Source organism: Phalacrocorax carbo, chromosome 3, assembly GCF_963921805.1.
Source record: "Phalacrocorax carbo chromosome 3, bPhaCar2.1, whole genome shotgun sequence".
Lineage (NCBI taxonomy): Eukaryota > Metazoa > Chordata > Aves > Suliformes > Phalacrocoracidae > Phalacrocorax > Phalacrocorax carbo.
This window is the reverse complement of record NC_087515.1, coordinates 7,532,581-7,557,750: the sequence shown is the minus strand read 5'-3', so window position 1 is coordinate 7,557,750 and position 25,170 is coordinate 7,532,581. Positions and strand designations below refer to the sequence as shown.

The 25,170-nt window shown below is 36.5% G+C and overlaps 1 protein-coding gene across 1 annotated transcript in view; it reads right to left on the bottom strand.

Annotated features, from left to right (window-relative positions):
* The window catches only part of RYR2 (ryanodine receptor 2), a 437,201-nt gene that overhangs the window by 270,543 nt on the left and 141,488 nt on the right, over positions 1–25,170 (bottom strand). The window contains exons 5-8 of the mRNA XM_064445463.1: positions 19,286–19,306; positions 11,036–11,050; positions 1,394–1,468; positions 558–636 (exon numbers count right to left, since the gene is read on the bottom strand). Coding sequence (XP_064301533.1) covers positions 558–636; positions 1,394–1,468; positions 11,036–11,050; positions 19,286–19,306 — 190 coding nt within the window. The remainder of the gene's footprint in view (positions 1–557; positions 637–1,393; positions 1,469–11,035; positions 11,051–19,285; positions 19,307–25,170) is intronic.

Genomic DNA, 25,170 nt, shown 5'->3' with positions numbered 1-25,170 from the left:
CAAAAAGCATGCTTTTCAGAAAAAAACTGCTTCGATCTTGGAACTGTTCAATTTTTGCTGTTGTCACTGTTATTACTCCCAGCTAGAGCAAGGCTTCAAAACCAAGCAAACTTATTTATAATTAAACAATTACACCAAACTGATGGCATTGTAAGAAGGTATATCAGTCTTAAAAATATAAATAAATCCAAGTCACCAGCAGTTCTAAAACTTTAATAGAATCTTTATTTAAAATAATAGAAGTTTAAAAAATTTCCAGCAGAAGGCTTTTGCAGGAATAGCAACTTGGGAATATTCCTTTGCTTATATTCAATACTATAAATTCATATTTAAATATCAATAGACATGTTTATATATCATAGAAAATAAATTTCATAATCTATTAGAAAATGTAAAGACAAGATATTGAATGTGTAAACAAGGAAATACTAAATTTTATTTCTTTAGTCCTTAAAATAGTCTTAATTTTTATATGATTTATATGTATTTATAGGTCCTGTTATGATTTTTAGACTGAAAGCATTCTTCATTACATAGTCTTTTAAACTAGTGTCTACCTGTTGTGTCCTCTTGCAATCCTACATCAAATGCCAGCTTATCCATTGAAGATCGAGATGTAGAGAGGCAGCATAGATACTATCAAAAGAAAAACGCGTGCATTACTAGTTCTGCTCACATATAATAATCCACTGAAATATAAAAAGCCATCAGCCTACTAACACAGGATTAACTATTCTTAAATTATCCCCAGTAGTTACTATCAAGAACATACATGCTTGATAAATTTAATGGCACTCACGGAGACTTGACAAGGATATATGTTCTAAAGTGACCTCTCTCAGTCTATCCAGGTTATCTTTCCACTGAGACTGGAATAGTGAGAGTGGAAATAAATGAGCTGGTTGCATTGCAGTTCAGCTCCATGAAGCCTCAACTTGTAGGTAAGGAGCTTGGAACCTGTATAATTCATCAGGGAGTTGAAGAGTAAGGCTTCTGTCCAAAAATATGTGCAAGAAGGAATTTCCTTTTCCACTCAGTCTCCAACATATGTTCAGGTTGCCAGCCAGATGCCAGCTGTGGATTCAGTCGCAGCTTATGCAATATGCAATATCCAAGGGAACAGAAATGAGAAATCACCAACTCAAAATAGACTGACAGAGAACTCATCCCTATGGAGCCAGACTTAATTTTAGCACTTAGCCAGTTATGACCAGCTCGGTTTCCTATTTCCAAGCATCTACCCCTCACAAAGGTTTCCAGTAACCACGGGTAAAATGACTTTTTGATACAAATAATTCTCCAGATATCAGTAAATGCCAATAGTCTGGGCTCTTTCAGTCATAACTTTCATACAAAAAAGAAATCATGGAAGCTATCAACTCCTGTTACATACCATGCCGCTGTAGGAATGACGCAGCAGGATTGCATGCCCATAGAGTAGTGTTCGATGACCACCACCTTGTGCAGACTGAAAGACAAGGAAAAATGATATACGGGTATGTTGTAATAAAATCAGGCCTTCTGAGAAAGAAAAAAGAAAAAAGAAATCCTCATCAATCTCTGGACAATTTGTATTTGTCCTGTGACAGAGAAGTCGTCTTCTCTATAAAAAGCTATTCAGGGATTAGTTCAAGAAGGTAGTTTTATGAATGTGTTCTCTTTAGCTTTGATTGCTTCTTAATAAATTGACCTTTTAAGTCCTTGGGGCAGATCTAAGGTAGAATTCAGACAGGCGCACCTAGAGGCTACCGACTTTCTCTATTAGAAGTGCTCGATTCACTGATGAGGGAAAATGGCGTACTTTGTACCATCACCGATTTGGTATAAAATATATTCTAGAAGCTTGAATCCTCCTGTGGGCTGAAAGAAGGCTGCCTTTAGAGATGAGCAGCTTTGATGCGTGTCACACTACCCTTTACACCCTTATGTATTGCTAAATGTCTCCATATTCACCCATTTTCCCCTCCAAATGAAACAATTTTCTAAATAGAAGGTATGCAGGGGGAGCTTCTGGAGTATTGTCCCTGTTTTACCAGAAAGTATTAATGACACATGAACCACACTGAAGGTCATCAACCTCCAGACTGTTTGCCCCACAGTGTTTAAATACTATCAGACAGAATTCTTTATCTGCTAGGCCAGGTACGTGCTCAAAGACAACCAAGCTAACTCAACAGGGTTTGGGGGTCCTGCAAATACAGAAATCATGTCTGAGTAAATGTTTCTCTTGAGAAATGCAGCATATATCTTGAGTGAAAGAAAATTAAAGTAGTAATATTCACTCTTATCCCAGGAAACTGCGACCATTTTTTTTCACAGTATTTTCGTTACAATTTCTATTTATCTATAATCCATTTAACCACTCACAAAAGAATAAATAAATCTTGTTAAAGCATGAGCAACCTTTCAACCTCTGCTGAAGATTCATTAATTTCTTAGACTGAGATGCAGCTGACTGACATTGGTCAGGAGCAGAGACCGTCAAACAGGACGCTGTCAAGAGCATAAGTCCATATTCCTCTGACAGAACATTTCACATAAAGCACATCACATACTTCAAGCAATACTGATAAATACATATTTTTGAGTCTATAAATGTGACAACTCCATAAGCAGCATTATTCTTTCATATATGACTCCTAATTCAATTCCTTACATACAGCATTTACACCCTTTCTTTTATCACAGCAGACTGACCTTCTGTTTGACTGTAGCATCAGATTCATTATAGAATAAATTGGAAACAATCATATTACATTATTTCTCTGGCAGCTTCATTTCAGTGCTGAAGAACAATTTAGCTGAATGGCTACAGTGGCAACACACAATTATTTCCCCTCCTCGTTTACTGGTTGTCCTTCCTTATGTTTTATCCATTAGCATAATATTTGTTGATCTTTGAGTTACTTGGTCAAGAAAAAAAAAAAAAAGGAAGAGGTGGTGAAAAAGCAAGCACTTCAGAAAATAATAATTTTAGCACTTTAAGAAATTGCCAGGAATTTCTGGCCTTTATCTTTATTGAGAAGAGAGCATCTTGATGGACACAAGCTATATTGTGACTTTCAACAAACTGCATAGATGTCAAAATGCAGGAGGCATATTCAATAACCTCGCTGGAAGACTGAATGACATGAACTTTTATTAAGAATAAAAGTCACTGTCTTTGTCACAGACACAGTCTTGACAGTAAGACATGAAGATTTAGCTTTGAACTACCATTACTACCACCAGTTTTTCCAAAGGCACAAGGAAAGAATGAGACATTTGATAATGTCAGGCCCATTGTGCCAAAGCTGAACACTGAATGTCTGTGGCTTATCATATCGGGGAAAGGGGAAAAACTGCTGTGAACATACTACCTTACCAACATCTCAGATTTGCCCAGAAGCTTTATCAACAGCAGGCGTAGCTACCCAGTCAACCAACTCACTAATATGAACAACAGTTCGACATTTCACTTACATTTTTATCAAAATTATTCTGTGTTACTAGCCATAAATTTGATATCTAACATATAGATTTGGTTGCCTGTTGTACAAAAGATAAAAGGAATAGTATGCTCAACAAAATCACTGTTATGTTAGCTTGTCCTTGTTTTGGCCATGTTGATTTGTTTGTCTAGCACCTTTTCTGTTAAATACACATTTCTAGCCAAAAAGGAGAAAGGTTGGCTCAAAAAAATTTCAATCACTTCTCTGAAAAGTGTGGGAGTGGTTTTTTAGATAATTTTTCCCAAGAGGATTAAAGTAATTCTTTATAACCAAAATTATTTCACCCATGCAGGCAAGTTTGCTGTTTCTGTTGCTTAGACAGAAAACAGAGTTGCAAAAAAAACCCCAAAACGCAAAAACAAACAAAAAAATTTTCCACTCAAAGGTTTCTGAGAGGCAATTAGAATCAGCCATCCACATGGAGTGAAAGTAAAAAGATGAAACACAGGAAAATACAGGAGACTGGAAGAGAAAGTTTGTACTGCCTTCCATTTTGGAGCCTGCCTTCCAGGATATACCTATAAGTTAATTTTCTATTTTAAAGGTTCATTTCATAACTAAATACTCAGCACTTATCTTTATGCCAGAGACTGCATAGTAAGTAGCTGTTGGACCATGACTGTCTACTGAAAGAGTCTTTGATTTTCAGAATAATCCACTCCTACCTGGTATGTTGCAAAGAACTGTAAATTTTCCACCTCAAAGAAAAGTTAAAATAAATTTAAAAGTTAACAGTTGGACTTCTGTGGCAAAGATATACGTTCCAAGATGAGGTGAGCCACTGGTTTTACCAAGCTTCTAATAATATTCAAGTAATAGCATTTCAGAAGAAACTGCAAGTAAGATTTCTTGGAAGCCACAATCCTGACTAATTCAATCTGTAATGCCCACAGATTTTTGCACAAACATATGAATGGCATTATAACACAAGCAAGTTTCTAGCAAACACATTATTTATCATGAGTCTTGTTTGCTTTATGTTTTTAATTTCCAATTTTCAGAGTAATTTCTAAGTTGGACAATACGTTCCCTGAATAACACCAGACTGGAGAAAAATACACTTGTGTTCAAAGAAGAATTATCCACTGAAGTTCTACAAGCTATGTCATTCAGGAGTATCAGTTATATGAACAGAAAACTCTTCCCATTTTACCCTCCAAGAATTTGGGATTTAGAATGAGACTTGAAAAGCCTTTGGAACTGGTAAATGCCTCAGTCAATAAATTGAAAGCATATAGGGCAAATTCACACTGCTTATGAAATCTTCATCTCTAGTCTAATATTTCTGCAGCTGGAATACTAAATTAATTTGGTGTCATCTCATTACCCAAAAGCCATTGCCGAAGCAGAGGCAATTTAGAATACAACAACCATAATTAGAGCTGAAGAAATTAGCATTCAAAACATATAAACAGATTTCAAGTTCAACGCATTGTTGGACCAGGCAATGAGAATAGAATCCTAAGATCTGAGCTGCTTAATCTGGTGTAAAAAGCATTATCTTGAAAGAAAAATAAAGGAGGAAAATAAGTTATAATTGGAAAATATTTCTTTTCCTTGTTTTCTTAATAGAAATAGGATTAAAATGCCAAAAAACTTAAAAATTACAACCTACAAACTAACTAATAAAATGTGCAAATGATGGAAGCAGCATAACATGCAAAAATTTTATAATTAGTTTGAACAAGAATATCTATATTTTAATGCAAATACCAATCCTGCAGTAAGATGTTATACATGAGCCAACAAACCCTTTATGTCTGTACATTTCCGTATGCGCACAACTGTCATGTGTACAGACATGCAATCACCTGACAGATTAAAACATGTAGTTCATTGACATTAATTCACACAGAAGCACTTGCACCACTGTGCCTATGGTGGCACTGCTACATTTGTGGTCAAACATGAGAAGCTGCAGGAAATTAATCACGGTGACATTGAACAAGTGTTTTGGGGCCATTTGTGCTTCTGGGAACCTCACTTAACATATGAATTTTTAGAGACCAGTGAATACCCTGTGGCATCCAATGAGATTTTGAGTCAAATAGCCATTACCTTTCCATTCTTTTCAAGAGAACAGCCTTATTTTTACTAAAGAAAACATTTATTAAACCAATAAGTACTCTGCTGCAAGCAAATGCCAACATTTCTTTGCTGACTTTTCTTCTCAGGCCTACTCAGTCTCTAAATGTATGAAAAGGGAAAAAGCTATGAGCTTCAGGGAGGTACCAGGGAAAGACAAACATGTGAAAGCATGTAATTATACAGGATAATTATTTTGGTGTTTTGTGCGTGTACAGACATGCTTTCATAACATTGTCATTATTCAGAAATCTAATGCTTGAGAAAGCCTGACAGCAATTGCATTTAGCACATGGCTATTCAGATAATTCTAGTCACCCATGAAAGAAATTTAAAAATACTGAATGCATGAGAAGAACACAGGAACTGAAGCAGACTCTCTAGAAAATCACACAAGATAACACAGTGAGTTTTTAAGAACTATGTAATGGCTTTTCCTGCATCATTCCATGGTGAACCCAATACAGGTGAATGGAATTAGATGCACATGCTGTAAGGAAAATGACAGTACAAAGACTAAACTGTAAGGAAATATGGTTTTCATGGACTTAAAATAATTTTTAAAAAATCAAGTGAAACAATAAGCTACAAGGCATCAGTAGTAAATCCTTCAAAAAAGCAATCCATATAATTTACAGTAACCATAAATTATGACCTAATAGCCACAAGCTGTTTAGCCCAGTATTTCCTCTGTGCCCCGGACCCAGTCATAGGAAACACCCGCCCAGATGGTCTAGATGGAACTTAGGACCACTCAATACTGCTCTGAATGGGTTTCTAAAAAATATTACACAACTATTTTCATAGCATGTAAGAGCAGCTAAACAGTAAAACAAGCAATGTGCTCCATTTTTTTCTTCTTAAACGTTTTCCAAGGAAAATACTGCAAAATAACGTTAAGTTTCAAATATGACATTTAGTGGTTATTTCGTATGTACACTAGAGTAAAACAATGTCCTTTAAAGCACTGAGCAGTTACACATTATTAAAATGGAGCCTGCCTCTGAAAGCCTAAGTTAACACTTTATTGTCAAAGGCAATTGGGAAATCAACGCTTATTGAATTTATTGTTGTCACAGACTTAAAATGCTAACAGCAACCTCAAACTGCAACATGTAATAATGGAACAGTGATTTCAAAACACACCAACTTAAAACTATTGCCAACTTTCACATTTAAACATTGTTGTGACTCATTTGGATAAGGGGAAAAGCTAATTGTTGCTACCAATGATGGCCATCTTACACTTAAAATAGATGTTACAGATGACAGCATGTCAAATGGAGAACAGCTATAGTCCCATAACACTTGCAAATATAAAAGCAAAAGCCTTATTTTCTCCATCACAAGTGTGTTCTAGGTTTCATGAAGCTCTGTAGTTTGTTTCTACCATTTATAGTGTTAGAAAACTCCAGAATGAGGAAAAATTCCTATCTCTAAACCTAGACACTTAGTTCAAATGTATAAGCAGAAGTCTATAATTAAACACAGAATATCCTACAGTTAGCTGCTTTGAACCCTTTTAATTAAAAACCATCGCCACCACAAAAATAAACCAGGCAGGAAACTGCACTCATGAGTGATGGAACCTTCTCAAAGTCCCTGCCCTGGGACTCACATCAGGGTTGTCAAATTTCCCATTCTGGATCATTCATTACATTCTGAAATTGTGTTTTGATTCATTAGAAAGAGAAATCAGACAGGAAATGTGGCTCTGATCACAATATTGGCTTGGAAAAAAATCAACTACCATGTATTTTGAGTAAAAATATATTTAGGCCCTGCACTACGCTATTCCCAGTCAGAAACAACCTGTGTCAAGACCAGAGATGTAAGACTGTTGGCATCAATGCCTCTTTCCAAGAGGCCAATCAGCAGGCTAATACAAATAATTAACCTGAACTGGTTCTTTAGAAATAAAACTGTGAGTGCACAAGGAGGAACATTTGCTTTGTTTATATATAATTATTTAGGACTTCCTGCATTTAAGCAAATTAAAGGCTCCCATTTAGTAATCTGCAAGATAGAAAGAAATGTACTGAAAGGATGTGGAATAAACGTAGATCATGAAAGCTTCTAAGTCCTCACCCAGGAGAAGGAAAACTCCATGATGGCAGAATTAGCAATGAAGTGAAAGAAAATGGGAAAAAACTAAAGGGAACTGGGAGGAACAGGAAAGAAGGTGTCCCACAGTCTAAAACCATCTCACTGTGGTTCTCCACATAAATATTTGCATGATGCTACAAACATTTCTGTAAAGGAGAGGATGCTCAAAGTGTTGTTTCCATAGAAATGTAAAAACTGTTCATCTATTAATGTCATTATTAATATGCAATTTTTAATCCATTCTAGACCGATGCTGAGGGAGGCCAGTATTTATCTAAAAACAGCAGTGATGATGCAATCCTACAAGCTGACTTGAATTGGAGACCACCACAGGTAAGTATTCGATGAGACCTCTCACTCCACAATTATTTCACTGTCTAAATTTTTTCACACTGAACACAACTTCAGATGACTAATGAGAGCTTCTTTCTAATACTAGGCAACAGCCACCTGGAAAACACAGGAAGGCCCGTTCTCTTAATGCCAGCATGATTGGTAACAGCTTATAAAAAGCTAAAATAATTTCTTGATGACAAAACACAAACTCATATTAATTTAGCCTAAGGCAACTAAACAACCAGTGGAGAGAAAAAGGTGCTTTTGGACAGTAATTCAGCCGACCTAAAATCTGAGCAATTCTTTGATGATACCTATGCTTCTGCTTGTGGTTACACAGGGAGCTTAGGATACCCATGGCTCTAAATCAGGCACTTCAGGTCTGTGGGATGAATGCCAGTCAAAGACTCCAGAAAATCCCGAGCAGTGGTGAAAACAGAATGTGTGGAAACAGGCTGAGTCACTGCAGAACTCATGAAGTAACCCTGGAACAGAGCTAGAAGGCTTGTGAGACAAGATTAGTCAGGCAAAACTAAACAATTCACACTTGGAATAGCAACGCTGGGAAAGTACATCTCCAGCAGCATCGGAGAACTTGAAAATGCTGCAAGCAGCATGGACTACGAACAAAGCTACAGAATGTGGGCCGAGGAGGTTTACATGTTCTTGTTGCTCATAGAAGTATCCATTTTCTTTAAAAAACTTGACCAAAAAAAAAAAAGGAAAATGATTTCTTTTCCAAAGTAAGGACATCCAGGTCCAGAAGCCTTGAATTCTTCTACCAGTAAAAAACTCAAACCTAATGAGACCCTTCTGCAATTACTGTGCTCTTGGGCTGCCATTTCCAGTGGTTGGCACCAAACCCACAGCATTGAGGTGCTTAGAATTTAAAGATGCAAAGTAAATCAATTCTCTGACATGTGGCATTGTAGTAATATATTCCTTCACCCCGTTCACACCAAAGGGCGAATTCAAACCAGTCTAAAACCTCTTTGTTTGTCTCACTGTAGCCTATACACCATGTTACAATGGAACAACAAACAAGAAGTTGAACCTGTCAAGACATTACTTACGCTATGCATATTTTCATCTTTACAACTTAGTTTTAAATCACTATTTAGTTGATTGACTTTTCATGGAATTCTCTACAAAGCAGTAAGTAAACTGCAAAACTTCAGGTATGGAGATGAGTATGACTGATGACTGCTGGTACCTACTCTTGGATAATGATGGCCATTGTTAAAAAAAAAAAAAAGAAACAAAAAAACTTCTTTCATTTACATGATCAGCAGTTACCTCCTATTTTATGGGTCATGACAAGCCAAAGAATAGAAAAAAAGAGTTTAGCTAAACCATAGATTTCCTAAAGATGGCTTTCTTTAAAAGCTGCATTACAATATGTAGTTATGCTTTATATAAATATGACATAAAAATCTGAACCGGAATAAATCAACTCACCAATAAAAATCATGAGCATGTTTTACTCAGTTAAGAACACAGAGATATTTTCCTACCTATATTAAAAAGACTGGAATCATTGGTAATGATGATAAACATCTGAGCGAGCCCCATGCTAAATGTTACCAATTTTGCTAATATTGACCTGCTGGAAGGCAGAATAAACAGCCACATAATTAGAAACACTTCAAATATACCTTATGATTAATATTTCCAACAGTACATGTATGCTATCACTTTCCCAGCAATGAGAAACTTCACATAAATGAAAACCAGACACAGCAGTGAAAATAAATAAAAAATTAATAATACTGATCACCTGTTTCCAGCCTTCTATGTAAAACAAACACTTATATTTATGGCTGAGGCAATAGTTCTGTTAGAAACTCCTACTTTCAAGCACTTTCAGTGGTTTGGAAAAAAAATGGCCAAGAGGATAAAATTTATCAATTTCTCCCTTAGCCTGGTGAAGATTTATCTTCCCCCATACTCCTCTCCTTCACTGCATAGGAGATAGAAGGAATTAATAAAAATCTTCCTGGTTATTTTAGAGCTAAATAAGCAGAGGAGGGAGGCATTTTTTAGAGGTTAAGGATTGTGCTCGAGCTTTTTCTGTTGCTGTACAAAACCAGGAATGCAAATCATCCTTGTCACTTGAGAAAGAAACTCACAGATAAAGAATAAGACAGACAGCCAAGTGGGAAGAAAGACAGATCAGCAGAGGAGTCATGCTAAGAAAATTCCTCTGACATCATTAAATCCAGCCCTTAAAATAGCACTGCTTATCTAGTCCAGAATTCCTCCATTTTAGAGAGCGACAATGGAGCAAGACCATACTACAGAACAGCAAACTCTTAGGGGATAAAAATCAGTAAACAAATACTTTTAGAAAATTAATTCAGAATAGATATTAACAATTAAAGGAAAAAGTAGAAAACGGATAACCAACACATCATGGGCACTTATTTGAATGTCAGTTATTCAAAATGTTTGGAGGTTCACTAAGTCCTCGTCATATTCATAATAGATAAAAAAAAAAAAAAAAAGGCAAAAAAAAAAGCACTGAGAAGCAGAGCTCCTGCACATGCTTTCTGACCGGGGGAGTGAAGGGCCAGGGAGCCCCGGCCGAAAGGCGCCCCGCTTACCCCATCACAACATTCTTGCAACAGAAGAAACAGTGTGCTCTCCCCACTTTCCAGAATGCCCAAATGTTTTACTGGGACTTCTGTTACTTATTCATTGTGTCAAGATTTCTTATTTACCAGATAGTGTTGAATTCTTACTGAAAGGGTAAGGGTGAATTGAGAATTAGAGAAGCCAGCCCAGAGTCCTCTTTCCAAAGGTACCTGCCTTTAGTTCTTCGTGATCTAAACAAACCATAATCCCAATCCAAACTAGAGTCAGTGTGGTTTCTAAAATCAAATTTTTACAAAATTCAGTATGTGCTCTTGCAGTGAAAGCAAGTTTGATGCTGATGTTAAAAATAAAGAAAAAGAATGAATTAAATTAAATTGTAGGAATTCATAGAAAATATAATACTAAGTGTTTAACTTGCTTACCTTCATCATAAATTTCTGTAGAGCCATGAGAAGGAGAAAAAAAGAGAAAATGTGAAATGAATATTTGCTTTCAGGTGCTTAAAACTGGCATTTGTTTTCCCTGAAAAAGTGAGTGGGATACACAGAACTATAAACCACGTTTAAAAGGAACATTTATCATTGCAATTAGCATAATTATAGCTCGTGCTAGAAAGCAAAACAGCTGCTCAGAACAAGGCTTCATCATTTTTTTGTGCAATAATTTTCTCAGATTTTTTTTTTTTACTTAAATAATATAGCACATTAAATACTTACTGTTTAAAGATAAAACACGGTACAGATAAAACAGGTACCATGCCTGATCATCTTAAACAACTTGCTCAGCAAGAAGTTTCTCACTAAGTACAATACAAGTTGTAAAGTCCTGCATTTGAAGTGCAGTGCTGAAGAGCACCTCCACTATTGCAGTAATGTATCGTATGTAAATGCAGAATAAATTAAGACAATTAAAACTTCACTAATATTTCATGCCATGGTTAAAAAAAAAAAAAATCAGTGCCACATGACTGATGTCAGAAGATTATGGAAATTTTTAGGTTAATTTTCATGGAAGTGTTCAAGAATAAACGGGGAGTGCTATGTTATGTTACATGCAGTGACTTGGTTTTCTTTGTGAGAATTCTGTGGCCACCTTTTCCTCTTTTGACCTCATCAATTCGTGTTTTGATATCATTAAGTTTGAAGCTGAGGACTGAAGTTTGGCAGCAAATCTCTATCCTACATGAAAAGAGAATCTAACTGGAGAGCTTCCAAGGAAGACTGAGTGCTTTCACTTCATACATGCTTTTAAAACAGAAGTATCTGTTCTCAAAGATGTACAAGATGTTCTAGCTAAAAAAACCAACAAACCTATAATCTAATTATCTCAAAAGATTCACAGACTTCTGTCCTTAAAAGTCTTCTAGGTCTATTAGTAGGTTAGAAATTTGGCTGCAAACTGACCAAAACTAAAGATCATGCACCCTGTCCACCATCCCCATAAACCAAGGATTCAAAATACAGTATGATCATTTTGGCATTATTATTCATGCCATTTCTTGTCAATCCAATATTTTGGTTGCTCTTACAGCGTGGCTCCAGAAGCTAAATCAGAAGTCTTTGCTGAGCTGTCTACAGGGGGTTGTGTGTGCAAATTCATTAATATAGAAATCAGTTAATTACATGATTAAGTCTAATATAACCTTTCCTATATTTGTCAATACGGAATTTCATTAGCCATCATGCTGTCAGTTTATCAAGGAGATTAGATACATCAAAGACCTCAGCCTCTTCCAGCTGTCATTCATCTATGAAATTTTGTTCTGAGAACTATACAACCCCACTGCTTTTGCTATATTACAAGTATATTAAACAACAGTCCTTTTGTGAAACCTTCTGGTTCTCTTTTTGATAATTTATTTTAACTGCTTGGTTGTAATCTCTTAACTAGATTCAAATTAGAGTCAATAGTTTATCTCTTCCCTTGATTACTAAAATGATACAGCAGGTTCTTGTGCTGGATTTTTTGGAAGACCAGATTTAACAGTTCGTTCTCTTCAGGTGACATATTAAATGAACTGTAACAAATGAGAGAGAAACGGTTGTCATCTGTTTGCATCTGTCATATCGTGTTCTTTAGAGTTACTCTCATTCCTTAATAATTTTGAAGATGATTTACTTGTCATTCTGAGAGACAGAAAGTGCCATGAACAGTCCCCCTCAAGCTAGAAAACCTGAAAGACAACAGTGGGTGGGGAAGGCTGAACACATATATCCACCTACTACTTAAAAAACACCAGGGGAAGAAATACTCTGAAGTTTAATTATTGAAAAAATGCTTTCTCTTCATGGCAAACACTTAAACACACATTATGTTCACAAATATGAAGAGGGTGGCCCTGTGAAACTTTAGGCCAGGCCTGAGAAGTTACCTGCCATGAACCCTGGCAGCCTCAGCTGCCCAGCTACCGGCAAATGGATGGGGCAGGGGGTTCTAGTCACTCCTGTCACACCCTTCCGCAAGAACGTTCTCCAAGGTTTTTAGACCAAATCCCTTCTTAGCTAAAGGAGAATGCTTACTTTGAAAAACATTCACTTTGAGCTTGGAAAACGCAAACAAAAAACCCTGAAGCAAAACAACAGACATTGTGCACTTCAGGTAGGCAACAGGCTGTTAGACAAGATATTTCTCCAACTCATCCTCTGCAGAGGGAAGAACGTTCTGCTCCTTCACGCTTACTCTCTGTGCCTCAGAACAACAGTGCACATGAGTTTCTGGTCCAACATTAGCAATTCAGAATATATATTTGAAAATTAAACAGACAGAAATTTCAAATTATAGGTCTGTTCTTAATGTTAATCTAACATTCATTGCTCTTGAAAGGTATTGTTTGCAAACAGTAACACCAAAGCCTTAAAGTGATAAAAAGACAGACTGATCCAGTCACTAAATACTACAAATAATTGCCACTTCAACACTAACTCAGCTAAAAGTAAAACAAGAGATCAAATTGCAATGACATATTATTTTAGTTATATGCAAAGGTCCTACTCCATCAGTGGAGCTGCACTGATGATAGTAGAGCTTGGTCACATTTACATTTGAAATGTGACATTCTACACTCTCTAACAAACCATACAGATGTACGCAATATCCAGTATGAAATGTTACTGAAAAAAAGCTCAGTCTTACAAGCTATTAAGGATGAGATTTAGCTGCACTATGTAGATTTCAACTGACTGTGTAGACTTACTTTACAGTCAAGGAAGAGAGAAATTCTAGAATGCAATTCATCTGATTTATTAAGCTGACATTTTCTGTAGGGTGGGACCAAGTACACACTAGAAGTGTTTGATTCTCTGCCTTGACTACATTTAGGAGTCTAAATAACTCACTAACCCTACGCTGTTGACAGCGTAAACGCCTAAAGCGCTTTCAGTATCTGAAGAGCTGACAAGTTATGAACTAAGTCCAGAACACCTATATTGTATCAGACACTGAAATTCAAGAATCCACTGGAGGTTCTCTACTGAGCATTCAGAAGCCAGAAGCAAGGTAATAACTGGACTTCTGACATCTGGACTACAAATAAGTGTGTCTCAAATTCTGTCCTACTGAAAACAATGCAAGTTTAATGACTAAATGCATCAAACACCATTTCACCTTTAGAATTCACTTGTTTAAAGTTCAGAATGTGCTGTGAGTTGTACCTGAACCTGTTTCTCAGCATCCGATTTTCTCAAAAGTTATCCAGAGAGGTAGAACTCATAATTGAATGCAACCAACAATGGGGTAATCATATTCCACCGACTGAAGTTTTCAGCTGTATATTCTGTCTGATCATTTGGGGACAAAAGCCTATGTGAGTGCTTAGTATCACATCAGTATCATTCCTGTGGAGGGCACCTAAACTCAGCAACTCAGCATTCAGCAGCCAGGTTACCTGTATGGCTTGGAATATGACTTTAAAAAAAAGAAAAAAAAAAAAGAACACACCAATTTTTTGTAGGATCTCCGATTATTAGATTTGGGGCATATAACACCCATTATTCTATCTGTCATCCTACCTGTTCTTGCTCTTTCAAAATTAAATAAACAAATAAATTAAAATTTAAACCTATTGAGGCTTTATCTGATGACACTAAGGATATGCTGTTCATGTAAATATTTACAGCTGTTTGGGGCTATTATATTATTTGGCTCCTTGGACAGCTTTTGGGTAGCATATCACTTACTATCATTGTTCAAACACCTTCTAGTTTATCATAATCTCACCTTAATTCTTGGGCTCTCTGCCTAGATGAAAACAGCAAAAGAGTGATGCAATTTTATTTGGAATTTTTGATAGCAAAGTTATCAAGATTAGTTTTAAAATGCTTTTAATTTAGAGATTATCTCCTCACTATATCTTTCGCACTATTCTTGTGGTATTGTATTTGCCTACATAGAAATATCAGATCTTTACAAGAACCTAATCAAGAAATATTGAAAACAAGTAAACCGAAAGAAGACGGCTTGCTGCAATTCACAGTAATTGCTATTGATACAAAGAACACAGCTTGAAATTCTCATATCTATAATATGGGCCGAAGGAGAAATACTAAAGGAATCCTACTACACAGTTGGAAATGTTACTATTCTGTTAAAATAAGTTTTGGTTGAATTTCCACAAAGATTTCTTCTGGAAAGAAGAAATATATATTATTTTCTCTTGATGACGTGAATTAGACTTCAGCTACAATTAGCGTCTGCTACAATACAGGGTACACTAAGGATGAAACTGCAGATGTGGCTGGAACCATAGCCGTAGATATGGCATTTTAAGCAGTATTTTCATAGTCATTCCATTTCGATATGCCTGTTCACTTCAACATCATACAGTGCTACCTCCTCCCATTTTCCCCTCAAGATCTGTATGAGAATAACTGAGTAATCCTGTGTTAAGACTGCTGATATTATCCCTACATTGAGTCACTTCTGCAGTCTGTTCTATCTAAAATTTGAATGCAAATTCTTTAAGCTGGAGGAGCAAATATTTGTGCACAATTAACATATTTCCCCACTACAGTAATCTGACAGAGATATCTATTTTTAAGTGAACAGTGTGAACACAAAATCCTCAAAAATATCAAGTCCTTAGATAATTCATATAATGATCAACAATCACACAGATCATAAAGCATAGATGTGCAATTAATTACTTTAATGATCCTGAAAACACAGTACTGCAACCATTTCTCTCTGATGAAGCTTTGTTTTGCTGCTCACTCCAAACTCTATAGCAACCCTAGCTTCTTTCCCTTAGTCAAAATCCACTTAGAAGTTATTGTTACATTTACTCAGTCCACACTATCCTCAAATCCATAACTTATTCACTACTTCTCAACTCAGAAGTCTCTGTAATGAAAGTAATTCTTTTGAAAAGTGTCTAAAGTGTGTTTCCTTACTCCACAAGTTTCTTATCTCCAGAGAAACTGAAAATTAGTTTTACTATTGGCATAAAACTGACCTAACACGATAACTATTGGAGGGGAAGAGAAAAAGATTTACCATTACCTTCAGCAGAAGAGGTTCCTCTGTCTATTTAAAAGTTGCAGACAATCCTACAATGTTCAAGTTAGCACAGCTTTGCCATTAGTCAGTGTAAGAATGAAAGCCCTTGTCCCTTGCACTCTAAATTTAAGAACCAATACACTTGGCTTCCCTTCAGGTAAAAAGCGCTTCAGAGTAAACTGTTGTAAAAAAAAAAAAAAAAAATAGTCTTGGTGGCTTTTTGTGTCAAATTTTCGAAATCATTCACCAACTGTAGGTAGGCAAATGTGTAAAAACGACCAGGTTTTGGAACCCATGGATGCCCTAGAAAATTCCCATTCCTTACAGTGAATTCTGTTAGAGTGCTAAGCACTTGTTTTGAAAGTCAAGACACACTCAGGTGCTTTTATGAGAACAGAATTCCTTTAAAAATCAAACCCTTAAAATATACAGCATCAACCTTGAAATCTCAAATTTGCAAACAAACACCAATAGTTGATAATTGACAGCAACAGACACTTCAAAATTATTTCATCAATATATTAAAAGGGGAAAAGTGACAGGCAGGTTAAAAGGAATTCCCTTCACTAAGCATGATTCAATTTCAGCTCACTTCATTACAGTTATTCTCTCTGTAAGTAAGGTATATTCAGTGTCTTCTAACTTTCAGTTGTAATTTAGTAAATCCCTCTGATCAAACGTTGGGTTTCTCCCACTTTGGTAGTTTCATTAAAAGCAGAAAAGCCATTTTCAAATCTAATATGGGGGCTGGAATGGAGAAGTTAGTTACTTCCTTTAGTTTCTACATTTGGCGAGATGTCTTAAACTGATCTTTGATTCTGCACTGAAGCAGACCTACAAGCCCTCACAGTTACACCAGCTGAGACACAAAAGGAGAAAGCCAGAGGTTCAAAGAATATCTGAAGCCCTTCTAATTCTTACCTAGGTTCAACTTCCAGCACACGCCTTAGAGCAGAATAAAGATTTTGGAACAAAATTACTAGAAGAATGATAGTTATTCAACAGGAGAAGCACAGCAGAACTGGAGCAATCCCTTCCAAAATCTTCATTAGCACACTTTACAGGCTGCAACAGCTCAGCAGCAGATGACTTCAGCTTATCCTTTGAACGGCATGAAACTGCTCACAGCAAGGTTCAGTTACTAATTTGGTCATTAATTTAACATGAAGCTTGCCTAACTGAGGCTCTGGGCTCGGGCTTCAGCGTGTCCACAGATACACAGACATAACTGAACACACTTGCATTAATCTTGGGTGTTCTACACTGAAAAATGGCTTACGAAGAAGTGTATGTATTAGAACGAGGTGTCTGGCCTCAGTGACAATGCAGCTGTGCCACAGCCAGCCTTCTGCTGCATTAATTCAGTATGTACATCTGCAGCCCACCGTAAGACTTCTGGTAACACTCTGGAATTATAGAGGGGGTTAAAAGCTGCTTTACAGGGCAAACTGGGGCTCATCTGAGATAGAATAATTTCATATGTGAAGTAAAGTCAGCACCCACTCCATCACCGTCAGACAGGAGGCTGTCTGCATTACAGAATTAGTCTACTAGGAAAAGTCTTTAGCCAATGTAACTCGGGACAAAACATTTAGCTCTGCTGTCATGGGAACCATTTCTTTTTAAAATGGTTTAAGGACACATTTCTGTGAAGTAGTCTTTCCAAAGCATAATATTTTCACATTACTAAATTCTGAATTTAAAAAAAATTTAAAAAGCAGATCTGACTTGTATGTACGCAGGTAATACTATATTTTCCAAGAACAAATTCTTTGAATACTTCAATGAAAGACAAGCCATGTCAGAGTGTAATCAACAAACTTCTGGCTTAAAATTTTCCATGCATCATAAAGTATGAGGCCAGGTGTCTGTATACTACTGAACTTCCTTTTTATTGCTGTTTTTCTCTTTATAGCAAAATTCTTCATAGAGAATCTTGAATCTACAACACAGAACCTAAAGATTTAGAACAGAGCCCTCTCACTGGTAATTAAAAAGGTGGACAAAATGAGAAGATAACCTGACCATCATTATGGCTAAAAAACATTCCAAATCAATCCATACAGAAATTTGCTGGTTGTCACAAGTATCAGAGTCACAGAACATGGATAATGCTGTCATATGATACAATTGGCTAAAATTAATACTAAACTACAGTATATTACAACCATCCTCACATATATGTCATGTGACATAGATAGTTGGGAATACATGACTAAAAAGGGTGTTGAAAAGCCTAAACCACCATTTAAACAATGTACTTACCTACAGGAGTCTCAAAGCAAGCTATAACTTGAGCCGCTACTAACTATAAACATGTAGCAAACATAGATTAAAATCCTACGATGTCTGGCTGAAATAAATTGAGAGCAGTGCTCTAGCTGTGTTATTGGCCATTTACTAAAGGATGTCTGAGGCTGTTTCTGGTCATGTGCAGCTCAAATTAAGTATTAAGAAATTAAGGAGGCCTATTATGGTCCAAGCTTTCAGAGAGGCTTCTAACATTTTAAATGTGAACAAACAATTGTACACACATTTTATGACCACTAACTCATACATATGCAGATGTTAAGAGATTACATTGGAGAAAAACATACGTAAATATGTCCCGTATAGGGGAGTTATATCAGATGCCCAAACAAATATGCATGGTGTACACAGACACATTAGGGAAGGCCTTAACGACACATTCACCAGAGAACTGTGCTTTGATTTTATTTGCTAAGATCTATAAATGATGTTTTTATTCTGTAGCAGCTGTTCTCCATCATTAAATATTTCATATATATATGATTTGCAGCTAGATAGAGCATCACACATTACTTATCAGAATTATCTTACTGTCATGCATTCTAGGATTACAGTGTCTATACTGGAAAAGACAGGGTGGGTTACAGAATGGAGTTATAACATCAGACAGCAAGGCTCAAAACTGACAGGCAATAATCATACATTTATATTACACAATTCTACAATCAAATCAAAAGAGAGAAAAGCATGAAATTTGGTACGACAATTCAGGAATGACCAGATCCTACATAACCATGTATTCTCGCCTCTTTTTTTGAGCCATGCGAGTGGAAGGGTCATGAACACAGAGGGTATCAGAACAGACAGGTTAGACTCAGTGTCAACACGAAACATTTGGGATCAAGTGAATAAAAGACAGAATCACATACCCATTTTTCCACATCAACTAGCTGTAGAAAGAAAAAGCAAGAAATCAGTAAATCTCTTTCCTTAAACACAGTATATCAAAGTCTGTTTTGAAGTTAACATTTCAGATTTTCCAAAGTGTATCTAGTATGAAAGAAAATGTGTGAGTAGAAGCTGATCTCCTGGCACCTCCTCTTTAACTTTTTATCTTTATTTTATGGGACGCACTTCAAATCCTGGAAGCCCAAAATGTCCATCTAAATATCAGATAACAGGCAGCAAATGAAGACCAATGCTGAATTATTTCCACATTTTATTCAGTACCAACCAGTCAAAAATACAGAGCAGTTTCCCATATCTCCATTTCCTCTTGAGTAAAGATCTGTCATAAGTGAACATTATTCACTTGAAAAGGTTTAGTGGCTGCTATTCAAGGTTTGCCATTTTAATGAATGTCGTAAGTATGAAACGTAAAATTAGGGGGTACCTGTCAAACCCTGACCCTACAACCTGCAGCATAAGAGAATTTCTTGCATAAGAACAGAGAACAGCACAGCAAAATGTCCTTCATTTTTCCTATGGGGAATGAGAGAATGACTCTGAAAGCTTAAAGTTTTGTATTAACAAAACTGTTTCAAGGTTCATTAATGAAACAGATTTTAAATTACTCTAAGAAGTCTTTGGACCATCTTACAGCATTGGAAAGGATTGAGAATATCTATAGAATAGATTTCAGCTACTAGAAAGGTTCATATGGCGCTACCTATTAAAAACTTAGTTGGCACCAACAGCAGAATATCTGAAGTAGATTTGTCTCTAGACTTAGCACAGAAAACAATGCGGCATATCAAGCCTTCTGTGGTTTTACTGCAGGTACACATTGACCTTTTGTTAGCAGATGCCACATAAAAGTTTAGCAATAATTTAAGATAGCTTAGTGCAAACCATGAGCAATTTTCAAAAACAGTAGTATTTGGATTCCAGCTTACTTGTGAAATTACTGTAGTTAAAGGCAACGTATATTTAGTTCTTATCTATTAAAACAGTTTTATCCAAAGTAAATTTTCTCACTTTTTTATTATAAATTTCAATTAAAATGGACTTTAATATTTTCAATATTGTTCAGGCCTGCTAGCACACAAAGGTTAGAAAACACCACCTGACCTGTTAACTAATGATAATTTTATAAGCATGATAATGATAAATTTATAAGCATTTGTTAAATTGACAGTTCCTACCTCTCTTCTGAAATCTGGACTGCACTTAGATTTATAATAAAAATTCTGTGATTTGCTTCAATTTTTTTTAATAACCTTTATTGTGACTTTTGTCATCAACCACAGCTGCAGTCCCTCCTAAAAAACACCTAGTGTTTTAAAATAGATGTAATATAAGAAAAGATATAAGATGTTGATAAGTTAGAAAAGCAAGCAATGATTTAAACCTAAATGCAAACAATACAACTACAATGTCTTAAAAGAAGGAGCAAGGAATAGCCAAGTTAGATTCACATACAGGTCTTCCATTTATTACCTTGCTTTGTTATATCCTTTGTTTTGTTAGAATTGTATATGCACTGAGAGCATAGCGTTACAAGCAGCTTGACTTCATGAAAATGCTAGGAAGAGGTGAACTGATTCACGCTTTATTGCCTTGCTTTGAGAAGTTCTCACCGTCCTAATATTTAAGTAAATAGGGCAGCCACAATTGGTATCAGAAAGGATCCAAAGCTCAATGTACATTTTCAGTTGTACAAGCAATTGCCTGATAATTGTTGAATTGTCCATTTACTTTGTTTTAACGGACACATTGGCTTCAAGAGTCAAGTGCAGTAATTGCCAAGTATTTACAAACCGTACACACTAAAGCTGCATTGGTATACCATCTTTAAATAGAATTCTCAACAGGCTTTGGCATATGCCAAAGGCACCTTTACTCAGTAGTCTCTCAGGACAACCTCTTGAACTGTGCACGTACACTTGTCAAACCCTAGAGTTTGACCCCTCCAGGATCGCCGTACAGGAAAGACTATGAAAGCATCCAAAGGCATCCGCTCCTGAAAGCATGGTACCACAATAAAATCTTGCATTTTTAATTATAGCCGTATTCTATAGGCCTTCTGCTGTGTGCCTCTTCAGAGCCCTCCCCAATCTGGTGTGCTCCCTTTTCTCTAGCCATCTGTGGGAGAGCTTTTCTAGCTACTGAAGTCACAAGAAGACATTTCTTTCTTACAGACCACTTTGTCCCAAGTTCTAAAACTTGCCTGTGCAACAGATGGAGATAAAATTTTGTTATCTTTTACCCTTCTGGAACCTATTCTGGAAGGCTTGTGACCTTCAAGACATTTAGTATACCATTTTGGCATGAAAAAAGACATAAGCATGACCTAATAATATATTTACTTGCCTGGAAATTCCTAGTAATGCACATTAGGTAAATCTAAAAGTAAATAAGATTACTCATATGTTAGAGTAATTGTCCTAATGTAGACAAAATAGCTGTAAAGTTCACATAAACAGAAATGAAAGGAAACAATGGATATCTCAGCCTACTGCTTGTATTTAAGATCTAAGCTATGAATCAGATAACAAGAAAGCAGATACTTCACAGCACAGCTAAGTACAGATTCTGCTTCACACCGACAACTCCATCTTTTGTCTGCCTTCACAGACTAGAATCCACAGGAACCCCTTTTCCCATGGATTTCCCAGTATACCAAATTCAGGAAACACTAAGACTCAAGCTCCTTTTGCTATATACCCATTAGTCACTAACCCAGTCGGACAAGAGAGAAAAAAAGAAAAACCAACACCACACAGACCCCACAAAATAACCAGCCACCACACACACACAAAAAAAACCCAAAACCCACCAAACAACCCAACAAAAATACACCTACCACCACCCCCACAAAAAAAAAAAAAAGGTCTAACCTTCCCTACTTCCAGACCACATCTTGTCACCCCCTCCCTCTTTGGAGATCTTAATGCTCCTTGGATTTGGAATTACCTGTTCTTACTGTAAATTACTTTACTTGGGTTTTGCTGAGCTGTTGACCTGTTAGGGGGTATAGATATTCCGAGTGGTCTAGGAAGCTTTATACTTCAGGAATGGTTGGGGGGATGGCAGGCAGGGATTGACAGACACTTCTGTAAGTTCTGTCTCACTGTGGTATCTTACACTGTAAACTACTTTATTTCAACCATACATTATGTTAACCATGGTCTGAAGGAACAGTAAAATCATTTATTTTGTAAAGCACAGTAAATTTTGCCTTGTCACAATAAATCCAAATCTGTGGAATTCAATAACTATTTCTCTTCTGGCCCACCTTCTTTCCTGATCACTAAGTCATATTGGCTGGAAAAAGAAAATGGTTAGGTGACTATATACTAATTTTTCTCTTTTTCTTTATCCAAAGACTACCTACCTTTACAATATTTCTTACAGTACAGGAAGCAGAATGCATCTTAAAACATATATACCTCAAATGCATTATGCTACTTAGAAATATTCCTTCCACATGTACCTGGGTACTTGGAAGACTTTTCCAGAAGAACAGAACATGACACACTAGCTAATATTAGATATCAAAATTCAGTGGGTTCATTGCCATCTGACAGTTTGAACAGGGAAATTATTATCTTGCCATGAGAACACAAGTTTCCAAAAGGGTGAAGGATACAACGTCTCTAGAATTTTCTTAGTGACTGTGGGATACTTATACCACAATTATTAATAATTTTACAGAAAGCTACTAACTTAAACATAAAATAATTATTTCACTGCCTACCGCTAGCAAGTAGCCATCAACATAACTAATTCATTGAGTAGAAAACACGACACTTCCAACTCGAGAGTGGTGCTTTATGGATACTAAAATGGTATGGCACCCATACATCTATATGTCTAAGGAATACAGGCAGTGCTATAAGGAGAAAAAACAAGGATGCAAAACTGTATTCTAAAAATCAGGCAGAAGAATAAAGATGGCATTTAGAATTACAAAATAATTTCTCTTCCTGAACTAGATGAGAAGACTATACTAGAGAGTCTTAATACTTCCCTTAGAATTTCATGTAACTGCCCTAGGAAGTCCTCCACCTAGGACACACAAGCATGATTTAATCATTTACTGCAATGCTAATCCAGAAACTTCAGAGAGTGATCTGCATTTGCTGACTTCTCTTCAGGGGCACACAAGAGCTCCAATCTCTTCAGCCAAGGTTTCATTTTAAATGCATTTAATCAAACTGGAGGGCTGGTTTTCCAATAATTTTTTCTGAGCACTGCAGGTATCCAGCACTACATTAACCAGACATAAAAGCCAGTTAAGACAGCAGGAATGTAGCTCGGTTACCTCTGTTTTCTCCTGTCATAAGGAAAGGAGTCACAAACTAGATGAAAAGAAATAAAGAGGGACATTTCCACCATCATGAGGAGTCATTCACAAACTCACTTTTTAAATCTTGACATAAAGCAAGCTCACAGAACACATGCTGATGAACATCACTAATACAGCAACGTTAATTACCAGCGCACAAGGCTGGAGAGTAAGCTATACAGAGCAGCATACAAAAACACTACAGAACTTTATTCCACACAGTACAGGAGAGGCTTAGCTGACTATGGCTAATTATATTCTCTACAAGTATTTATGTAAACTGCAACAGATATACTGCCAAGACCCACAGATGGGACTGAGACCTGAAATCTCAATGAAGCAATGCATTCTAGCTAGCAGATGTTATATCTTCCTCTGCACGTACACTCATTTTTCTAAACTGAAGCAGGGAAAATCTTATTAGAAAAATTTTTTTCCATTTCTCAGTTGAGCAAACTGAGAACACAGAGCAAACAGTCTAAAACTAAAACCCCCTAATAGAGATAAGCAAGATGAGAATAACTAGAATTGAACTAGATAGCTTCCAAACTGATTTGTATTTTTGCTTCTGTTACAACACTTGATTGTCTTCGTAGACACCTTGATTTCCTGAACTTAATATTCAACAAGTTAATTGATGATATGTCTTCTCTTCCAGCCCAGGGTTGTCTTCCATTGCAGACTTTTGTCTCCAAGATGCCTCAAGAGCTGTGCTTCCATGTCTATTTGGTTTAGCTCCTTCTCTGCGTGCAACCTAGATCAGAAAAGTTAACGGAGAAGAAATAAATTTTTCTTTCCCCCAAAGTCAGTTTTTACTGACCATCATCCTGGGAAGAAAACTCTGAGCACATTAGAGATCCAATGGTCACGGTAAGGCTGGAAAAAGGCCTGTCATCTACCTCCAAAATAGGAAACTTGTCTGGGATGATAAAAGTGTTTGCTTTTATGCCATACGACCTCATACATCCTCATTCCAAATATGGCACACTCAAAAGAAGAGTCTATGTACCAGGCTAGAAATATTTGCTTGTCACGATGCCGTGATTTGAAATAGATAATGATTTTATTCCTGTCCTTGCCTCCCCCTGAGGATAAGCAGAATGCAAAAATACTGTGCCTGCACTTCTTGATTTTTCCCAGTACTTATATTTGATCAAAGTGCATTTGATCAAAGCCAAGTCTTATTCTTTTTGTGCCTTACTTGAAATGGCCTGCTAACAATCACTTCTGATGCTAAATAAGGTGTGCTGTGGAGAAAATGACAGTATTTGTTTTATCTGCAAAAGTTTTGGACTTTCCCCCCCCCCCCCGCCCCGTTGTATTTCCTGTTCTGTCAGTAGTGTGGCATCTCTAAAATAACTGAGACCAGTCAGGATTTTAAGTAGAATAAGCCTCTAAACTACCTCATCTTTTCATAAAGCTTTCCACTGGTAGCCGATATGACTGTCTGCATGATACAAAGGCCCACACTGCATGAAATGCTTTCAGCTCCACTTCTTTCTCTCTCCTCCTTCCTCTCCTTTC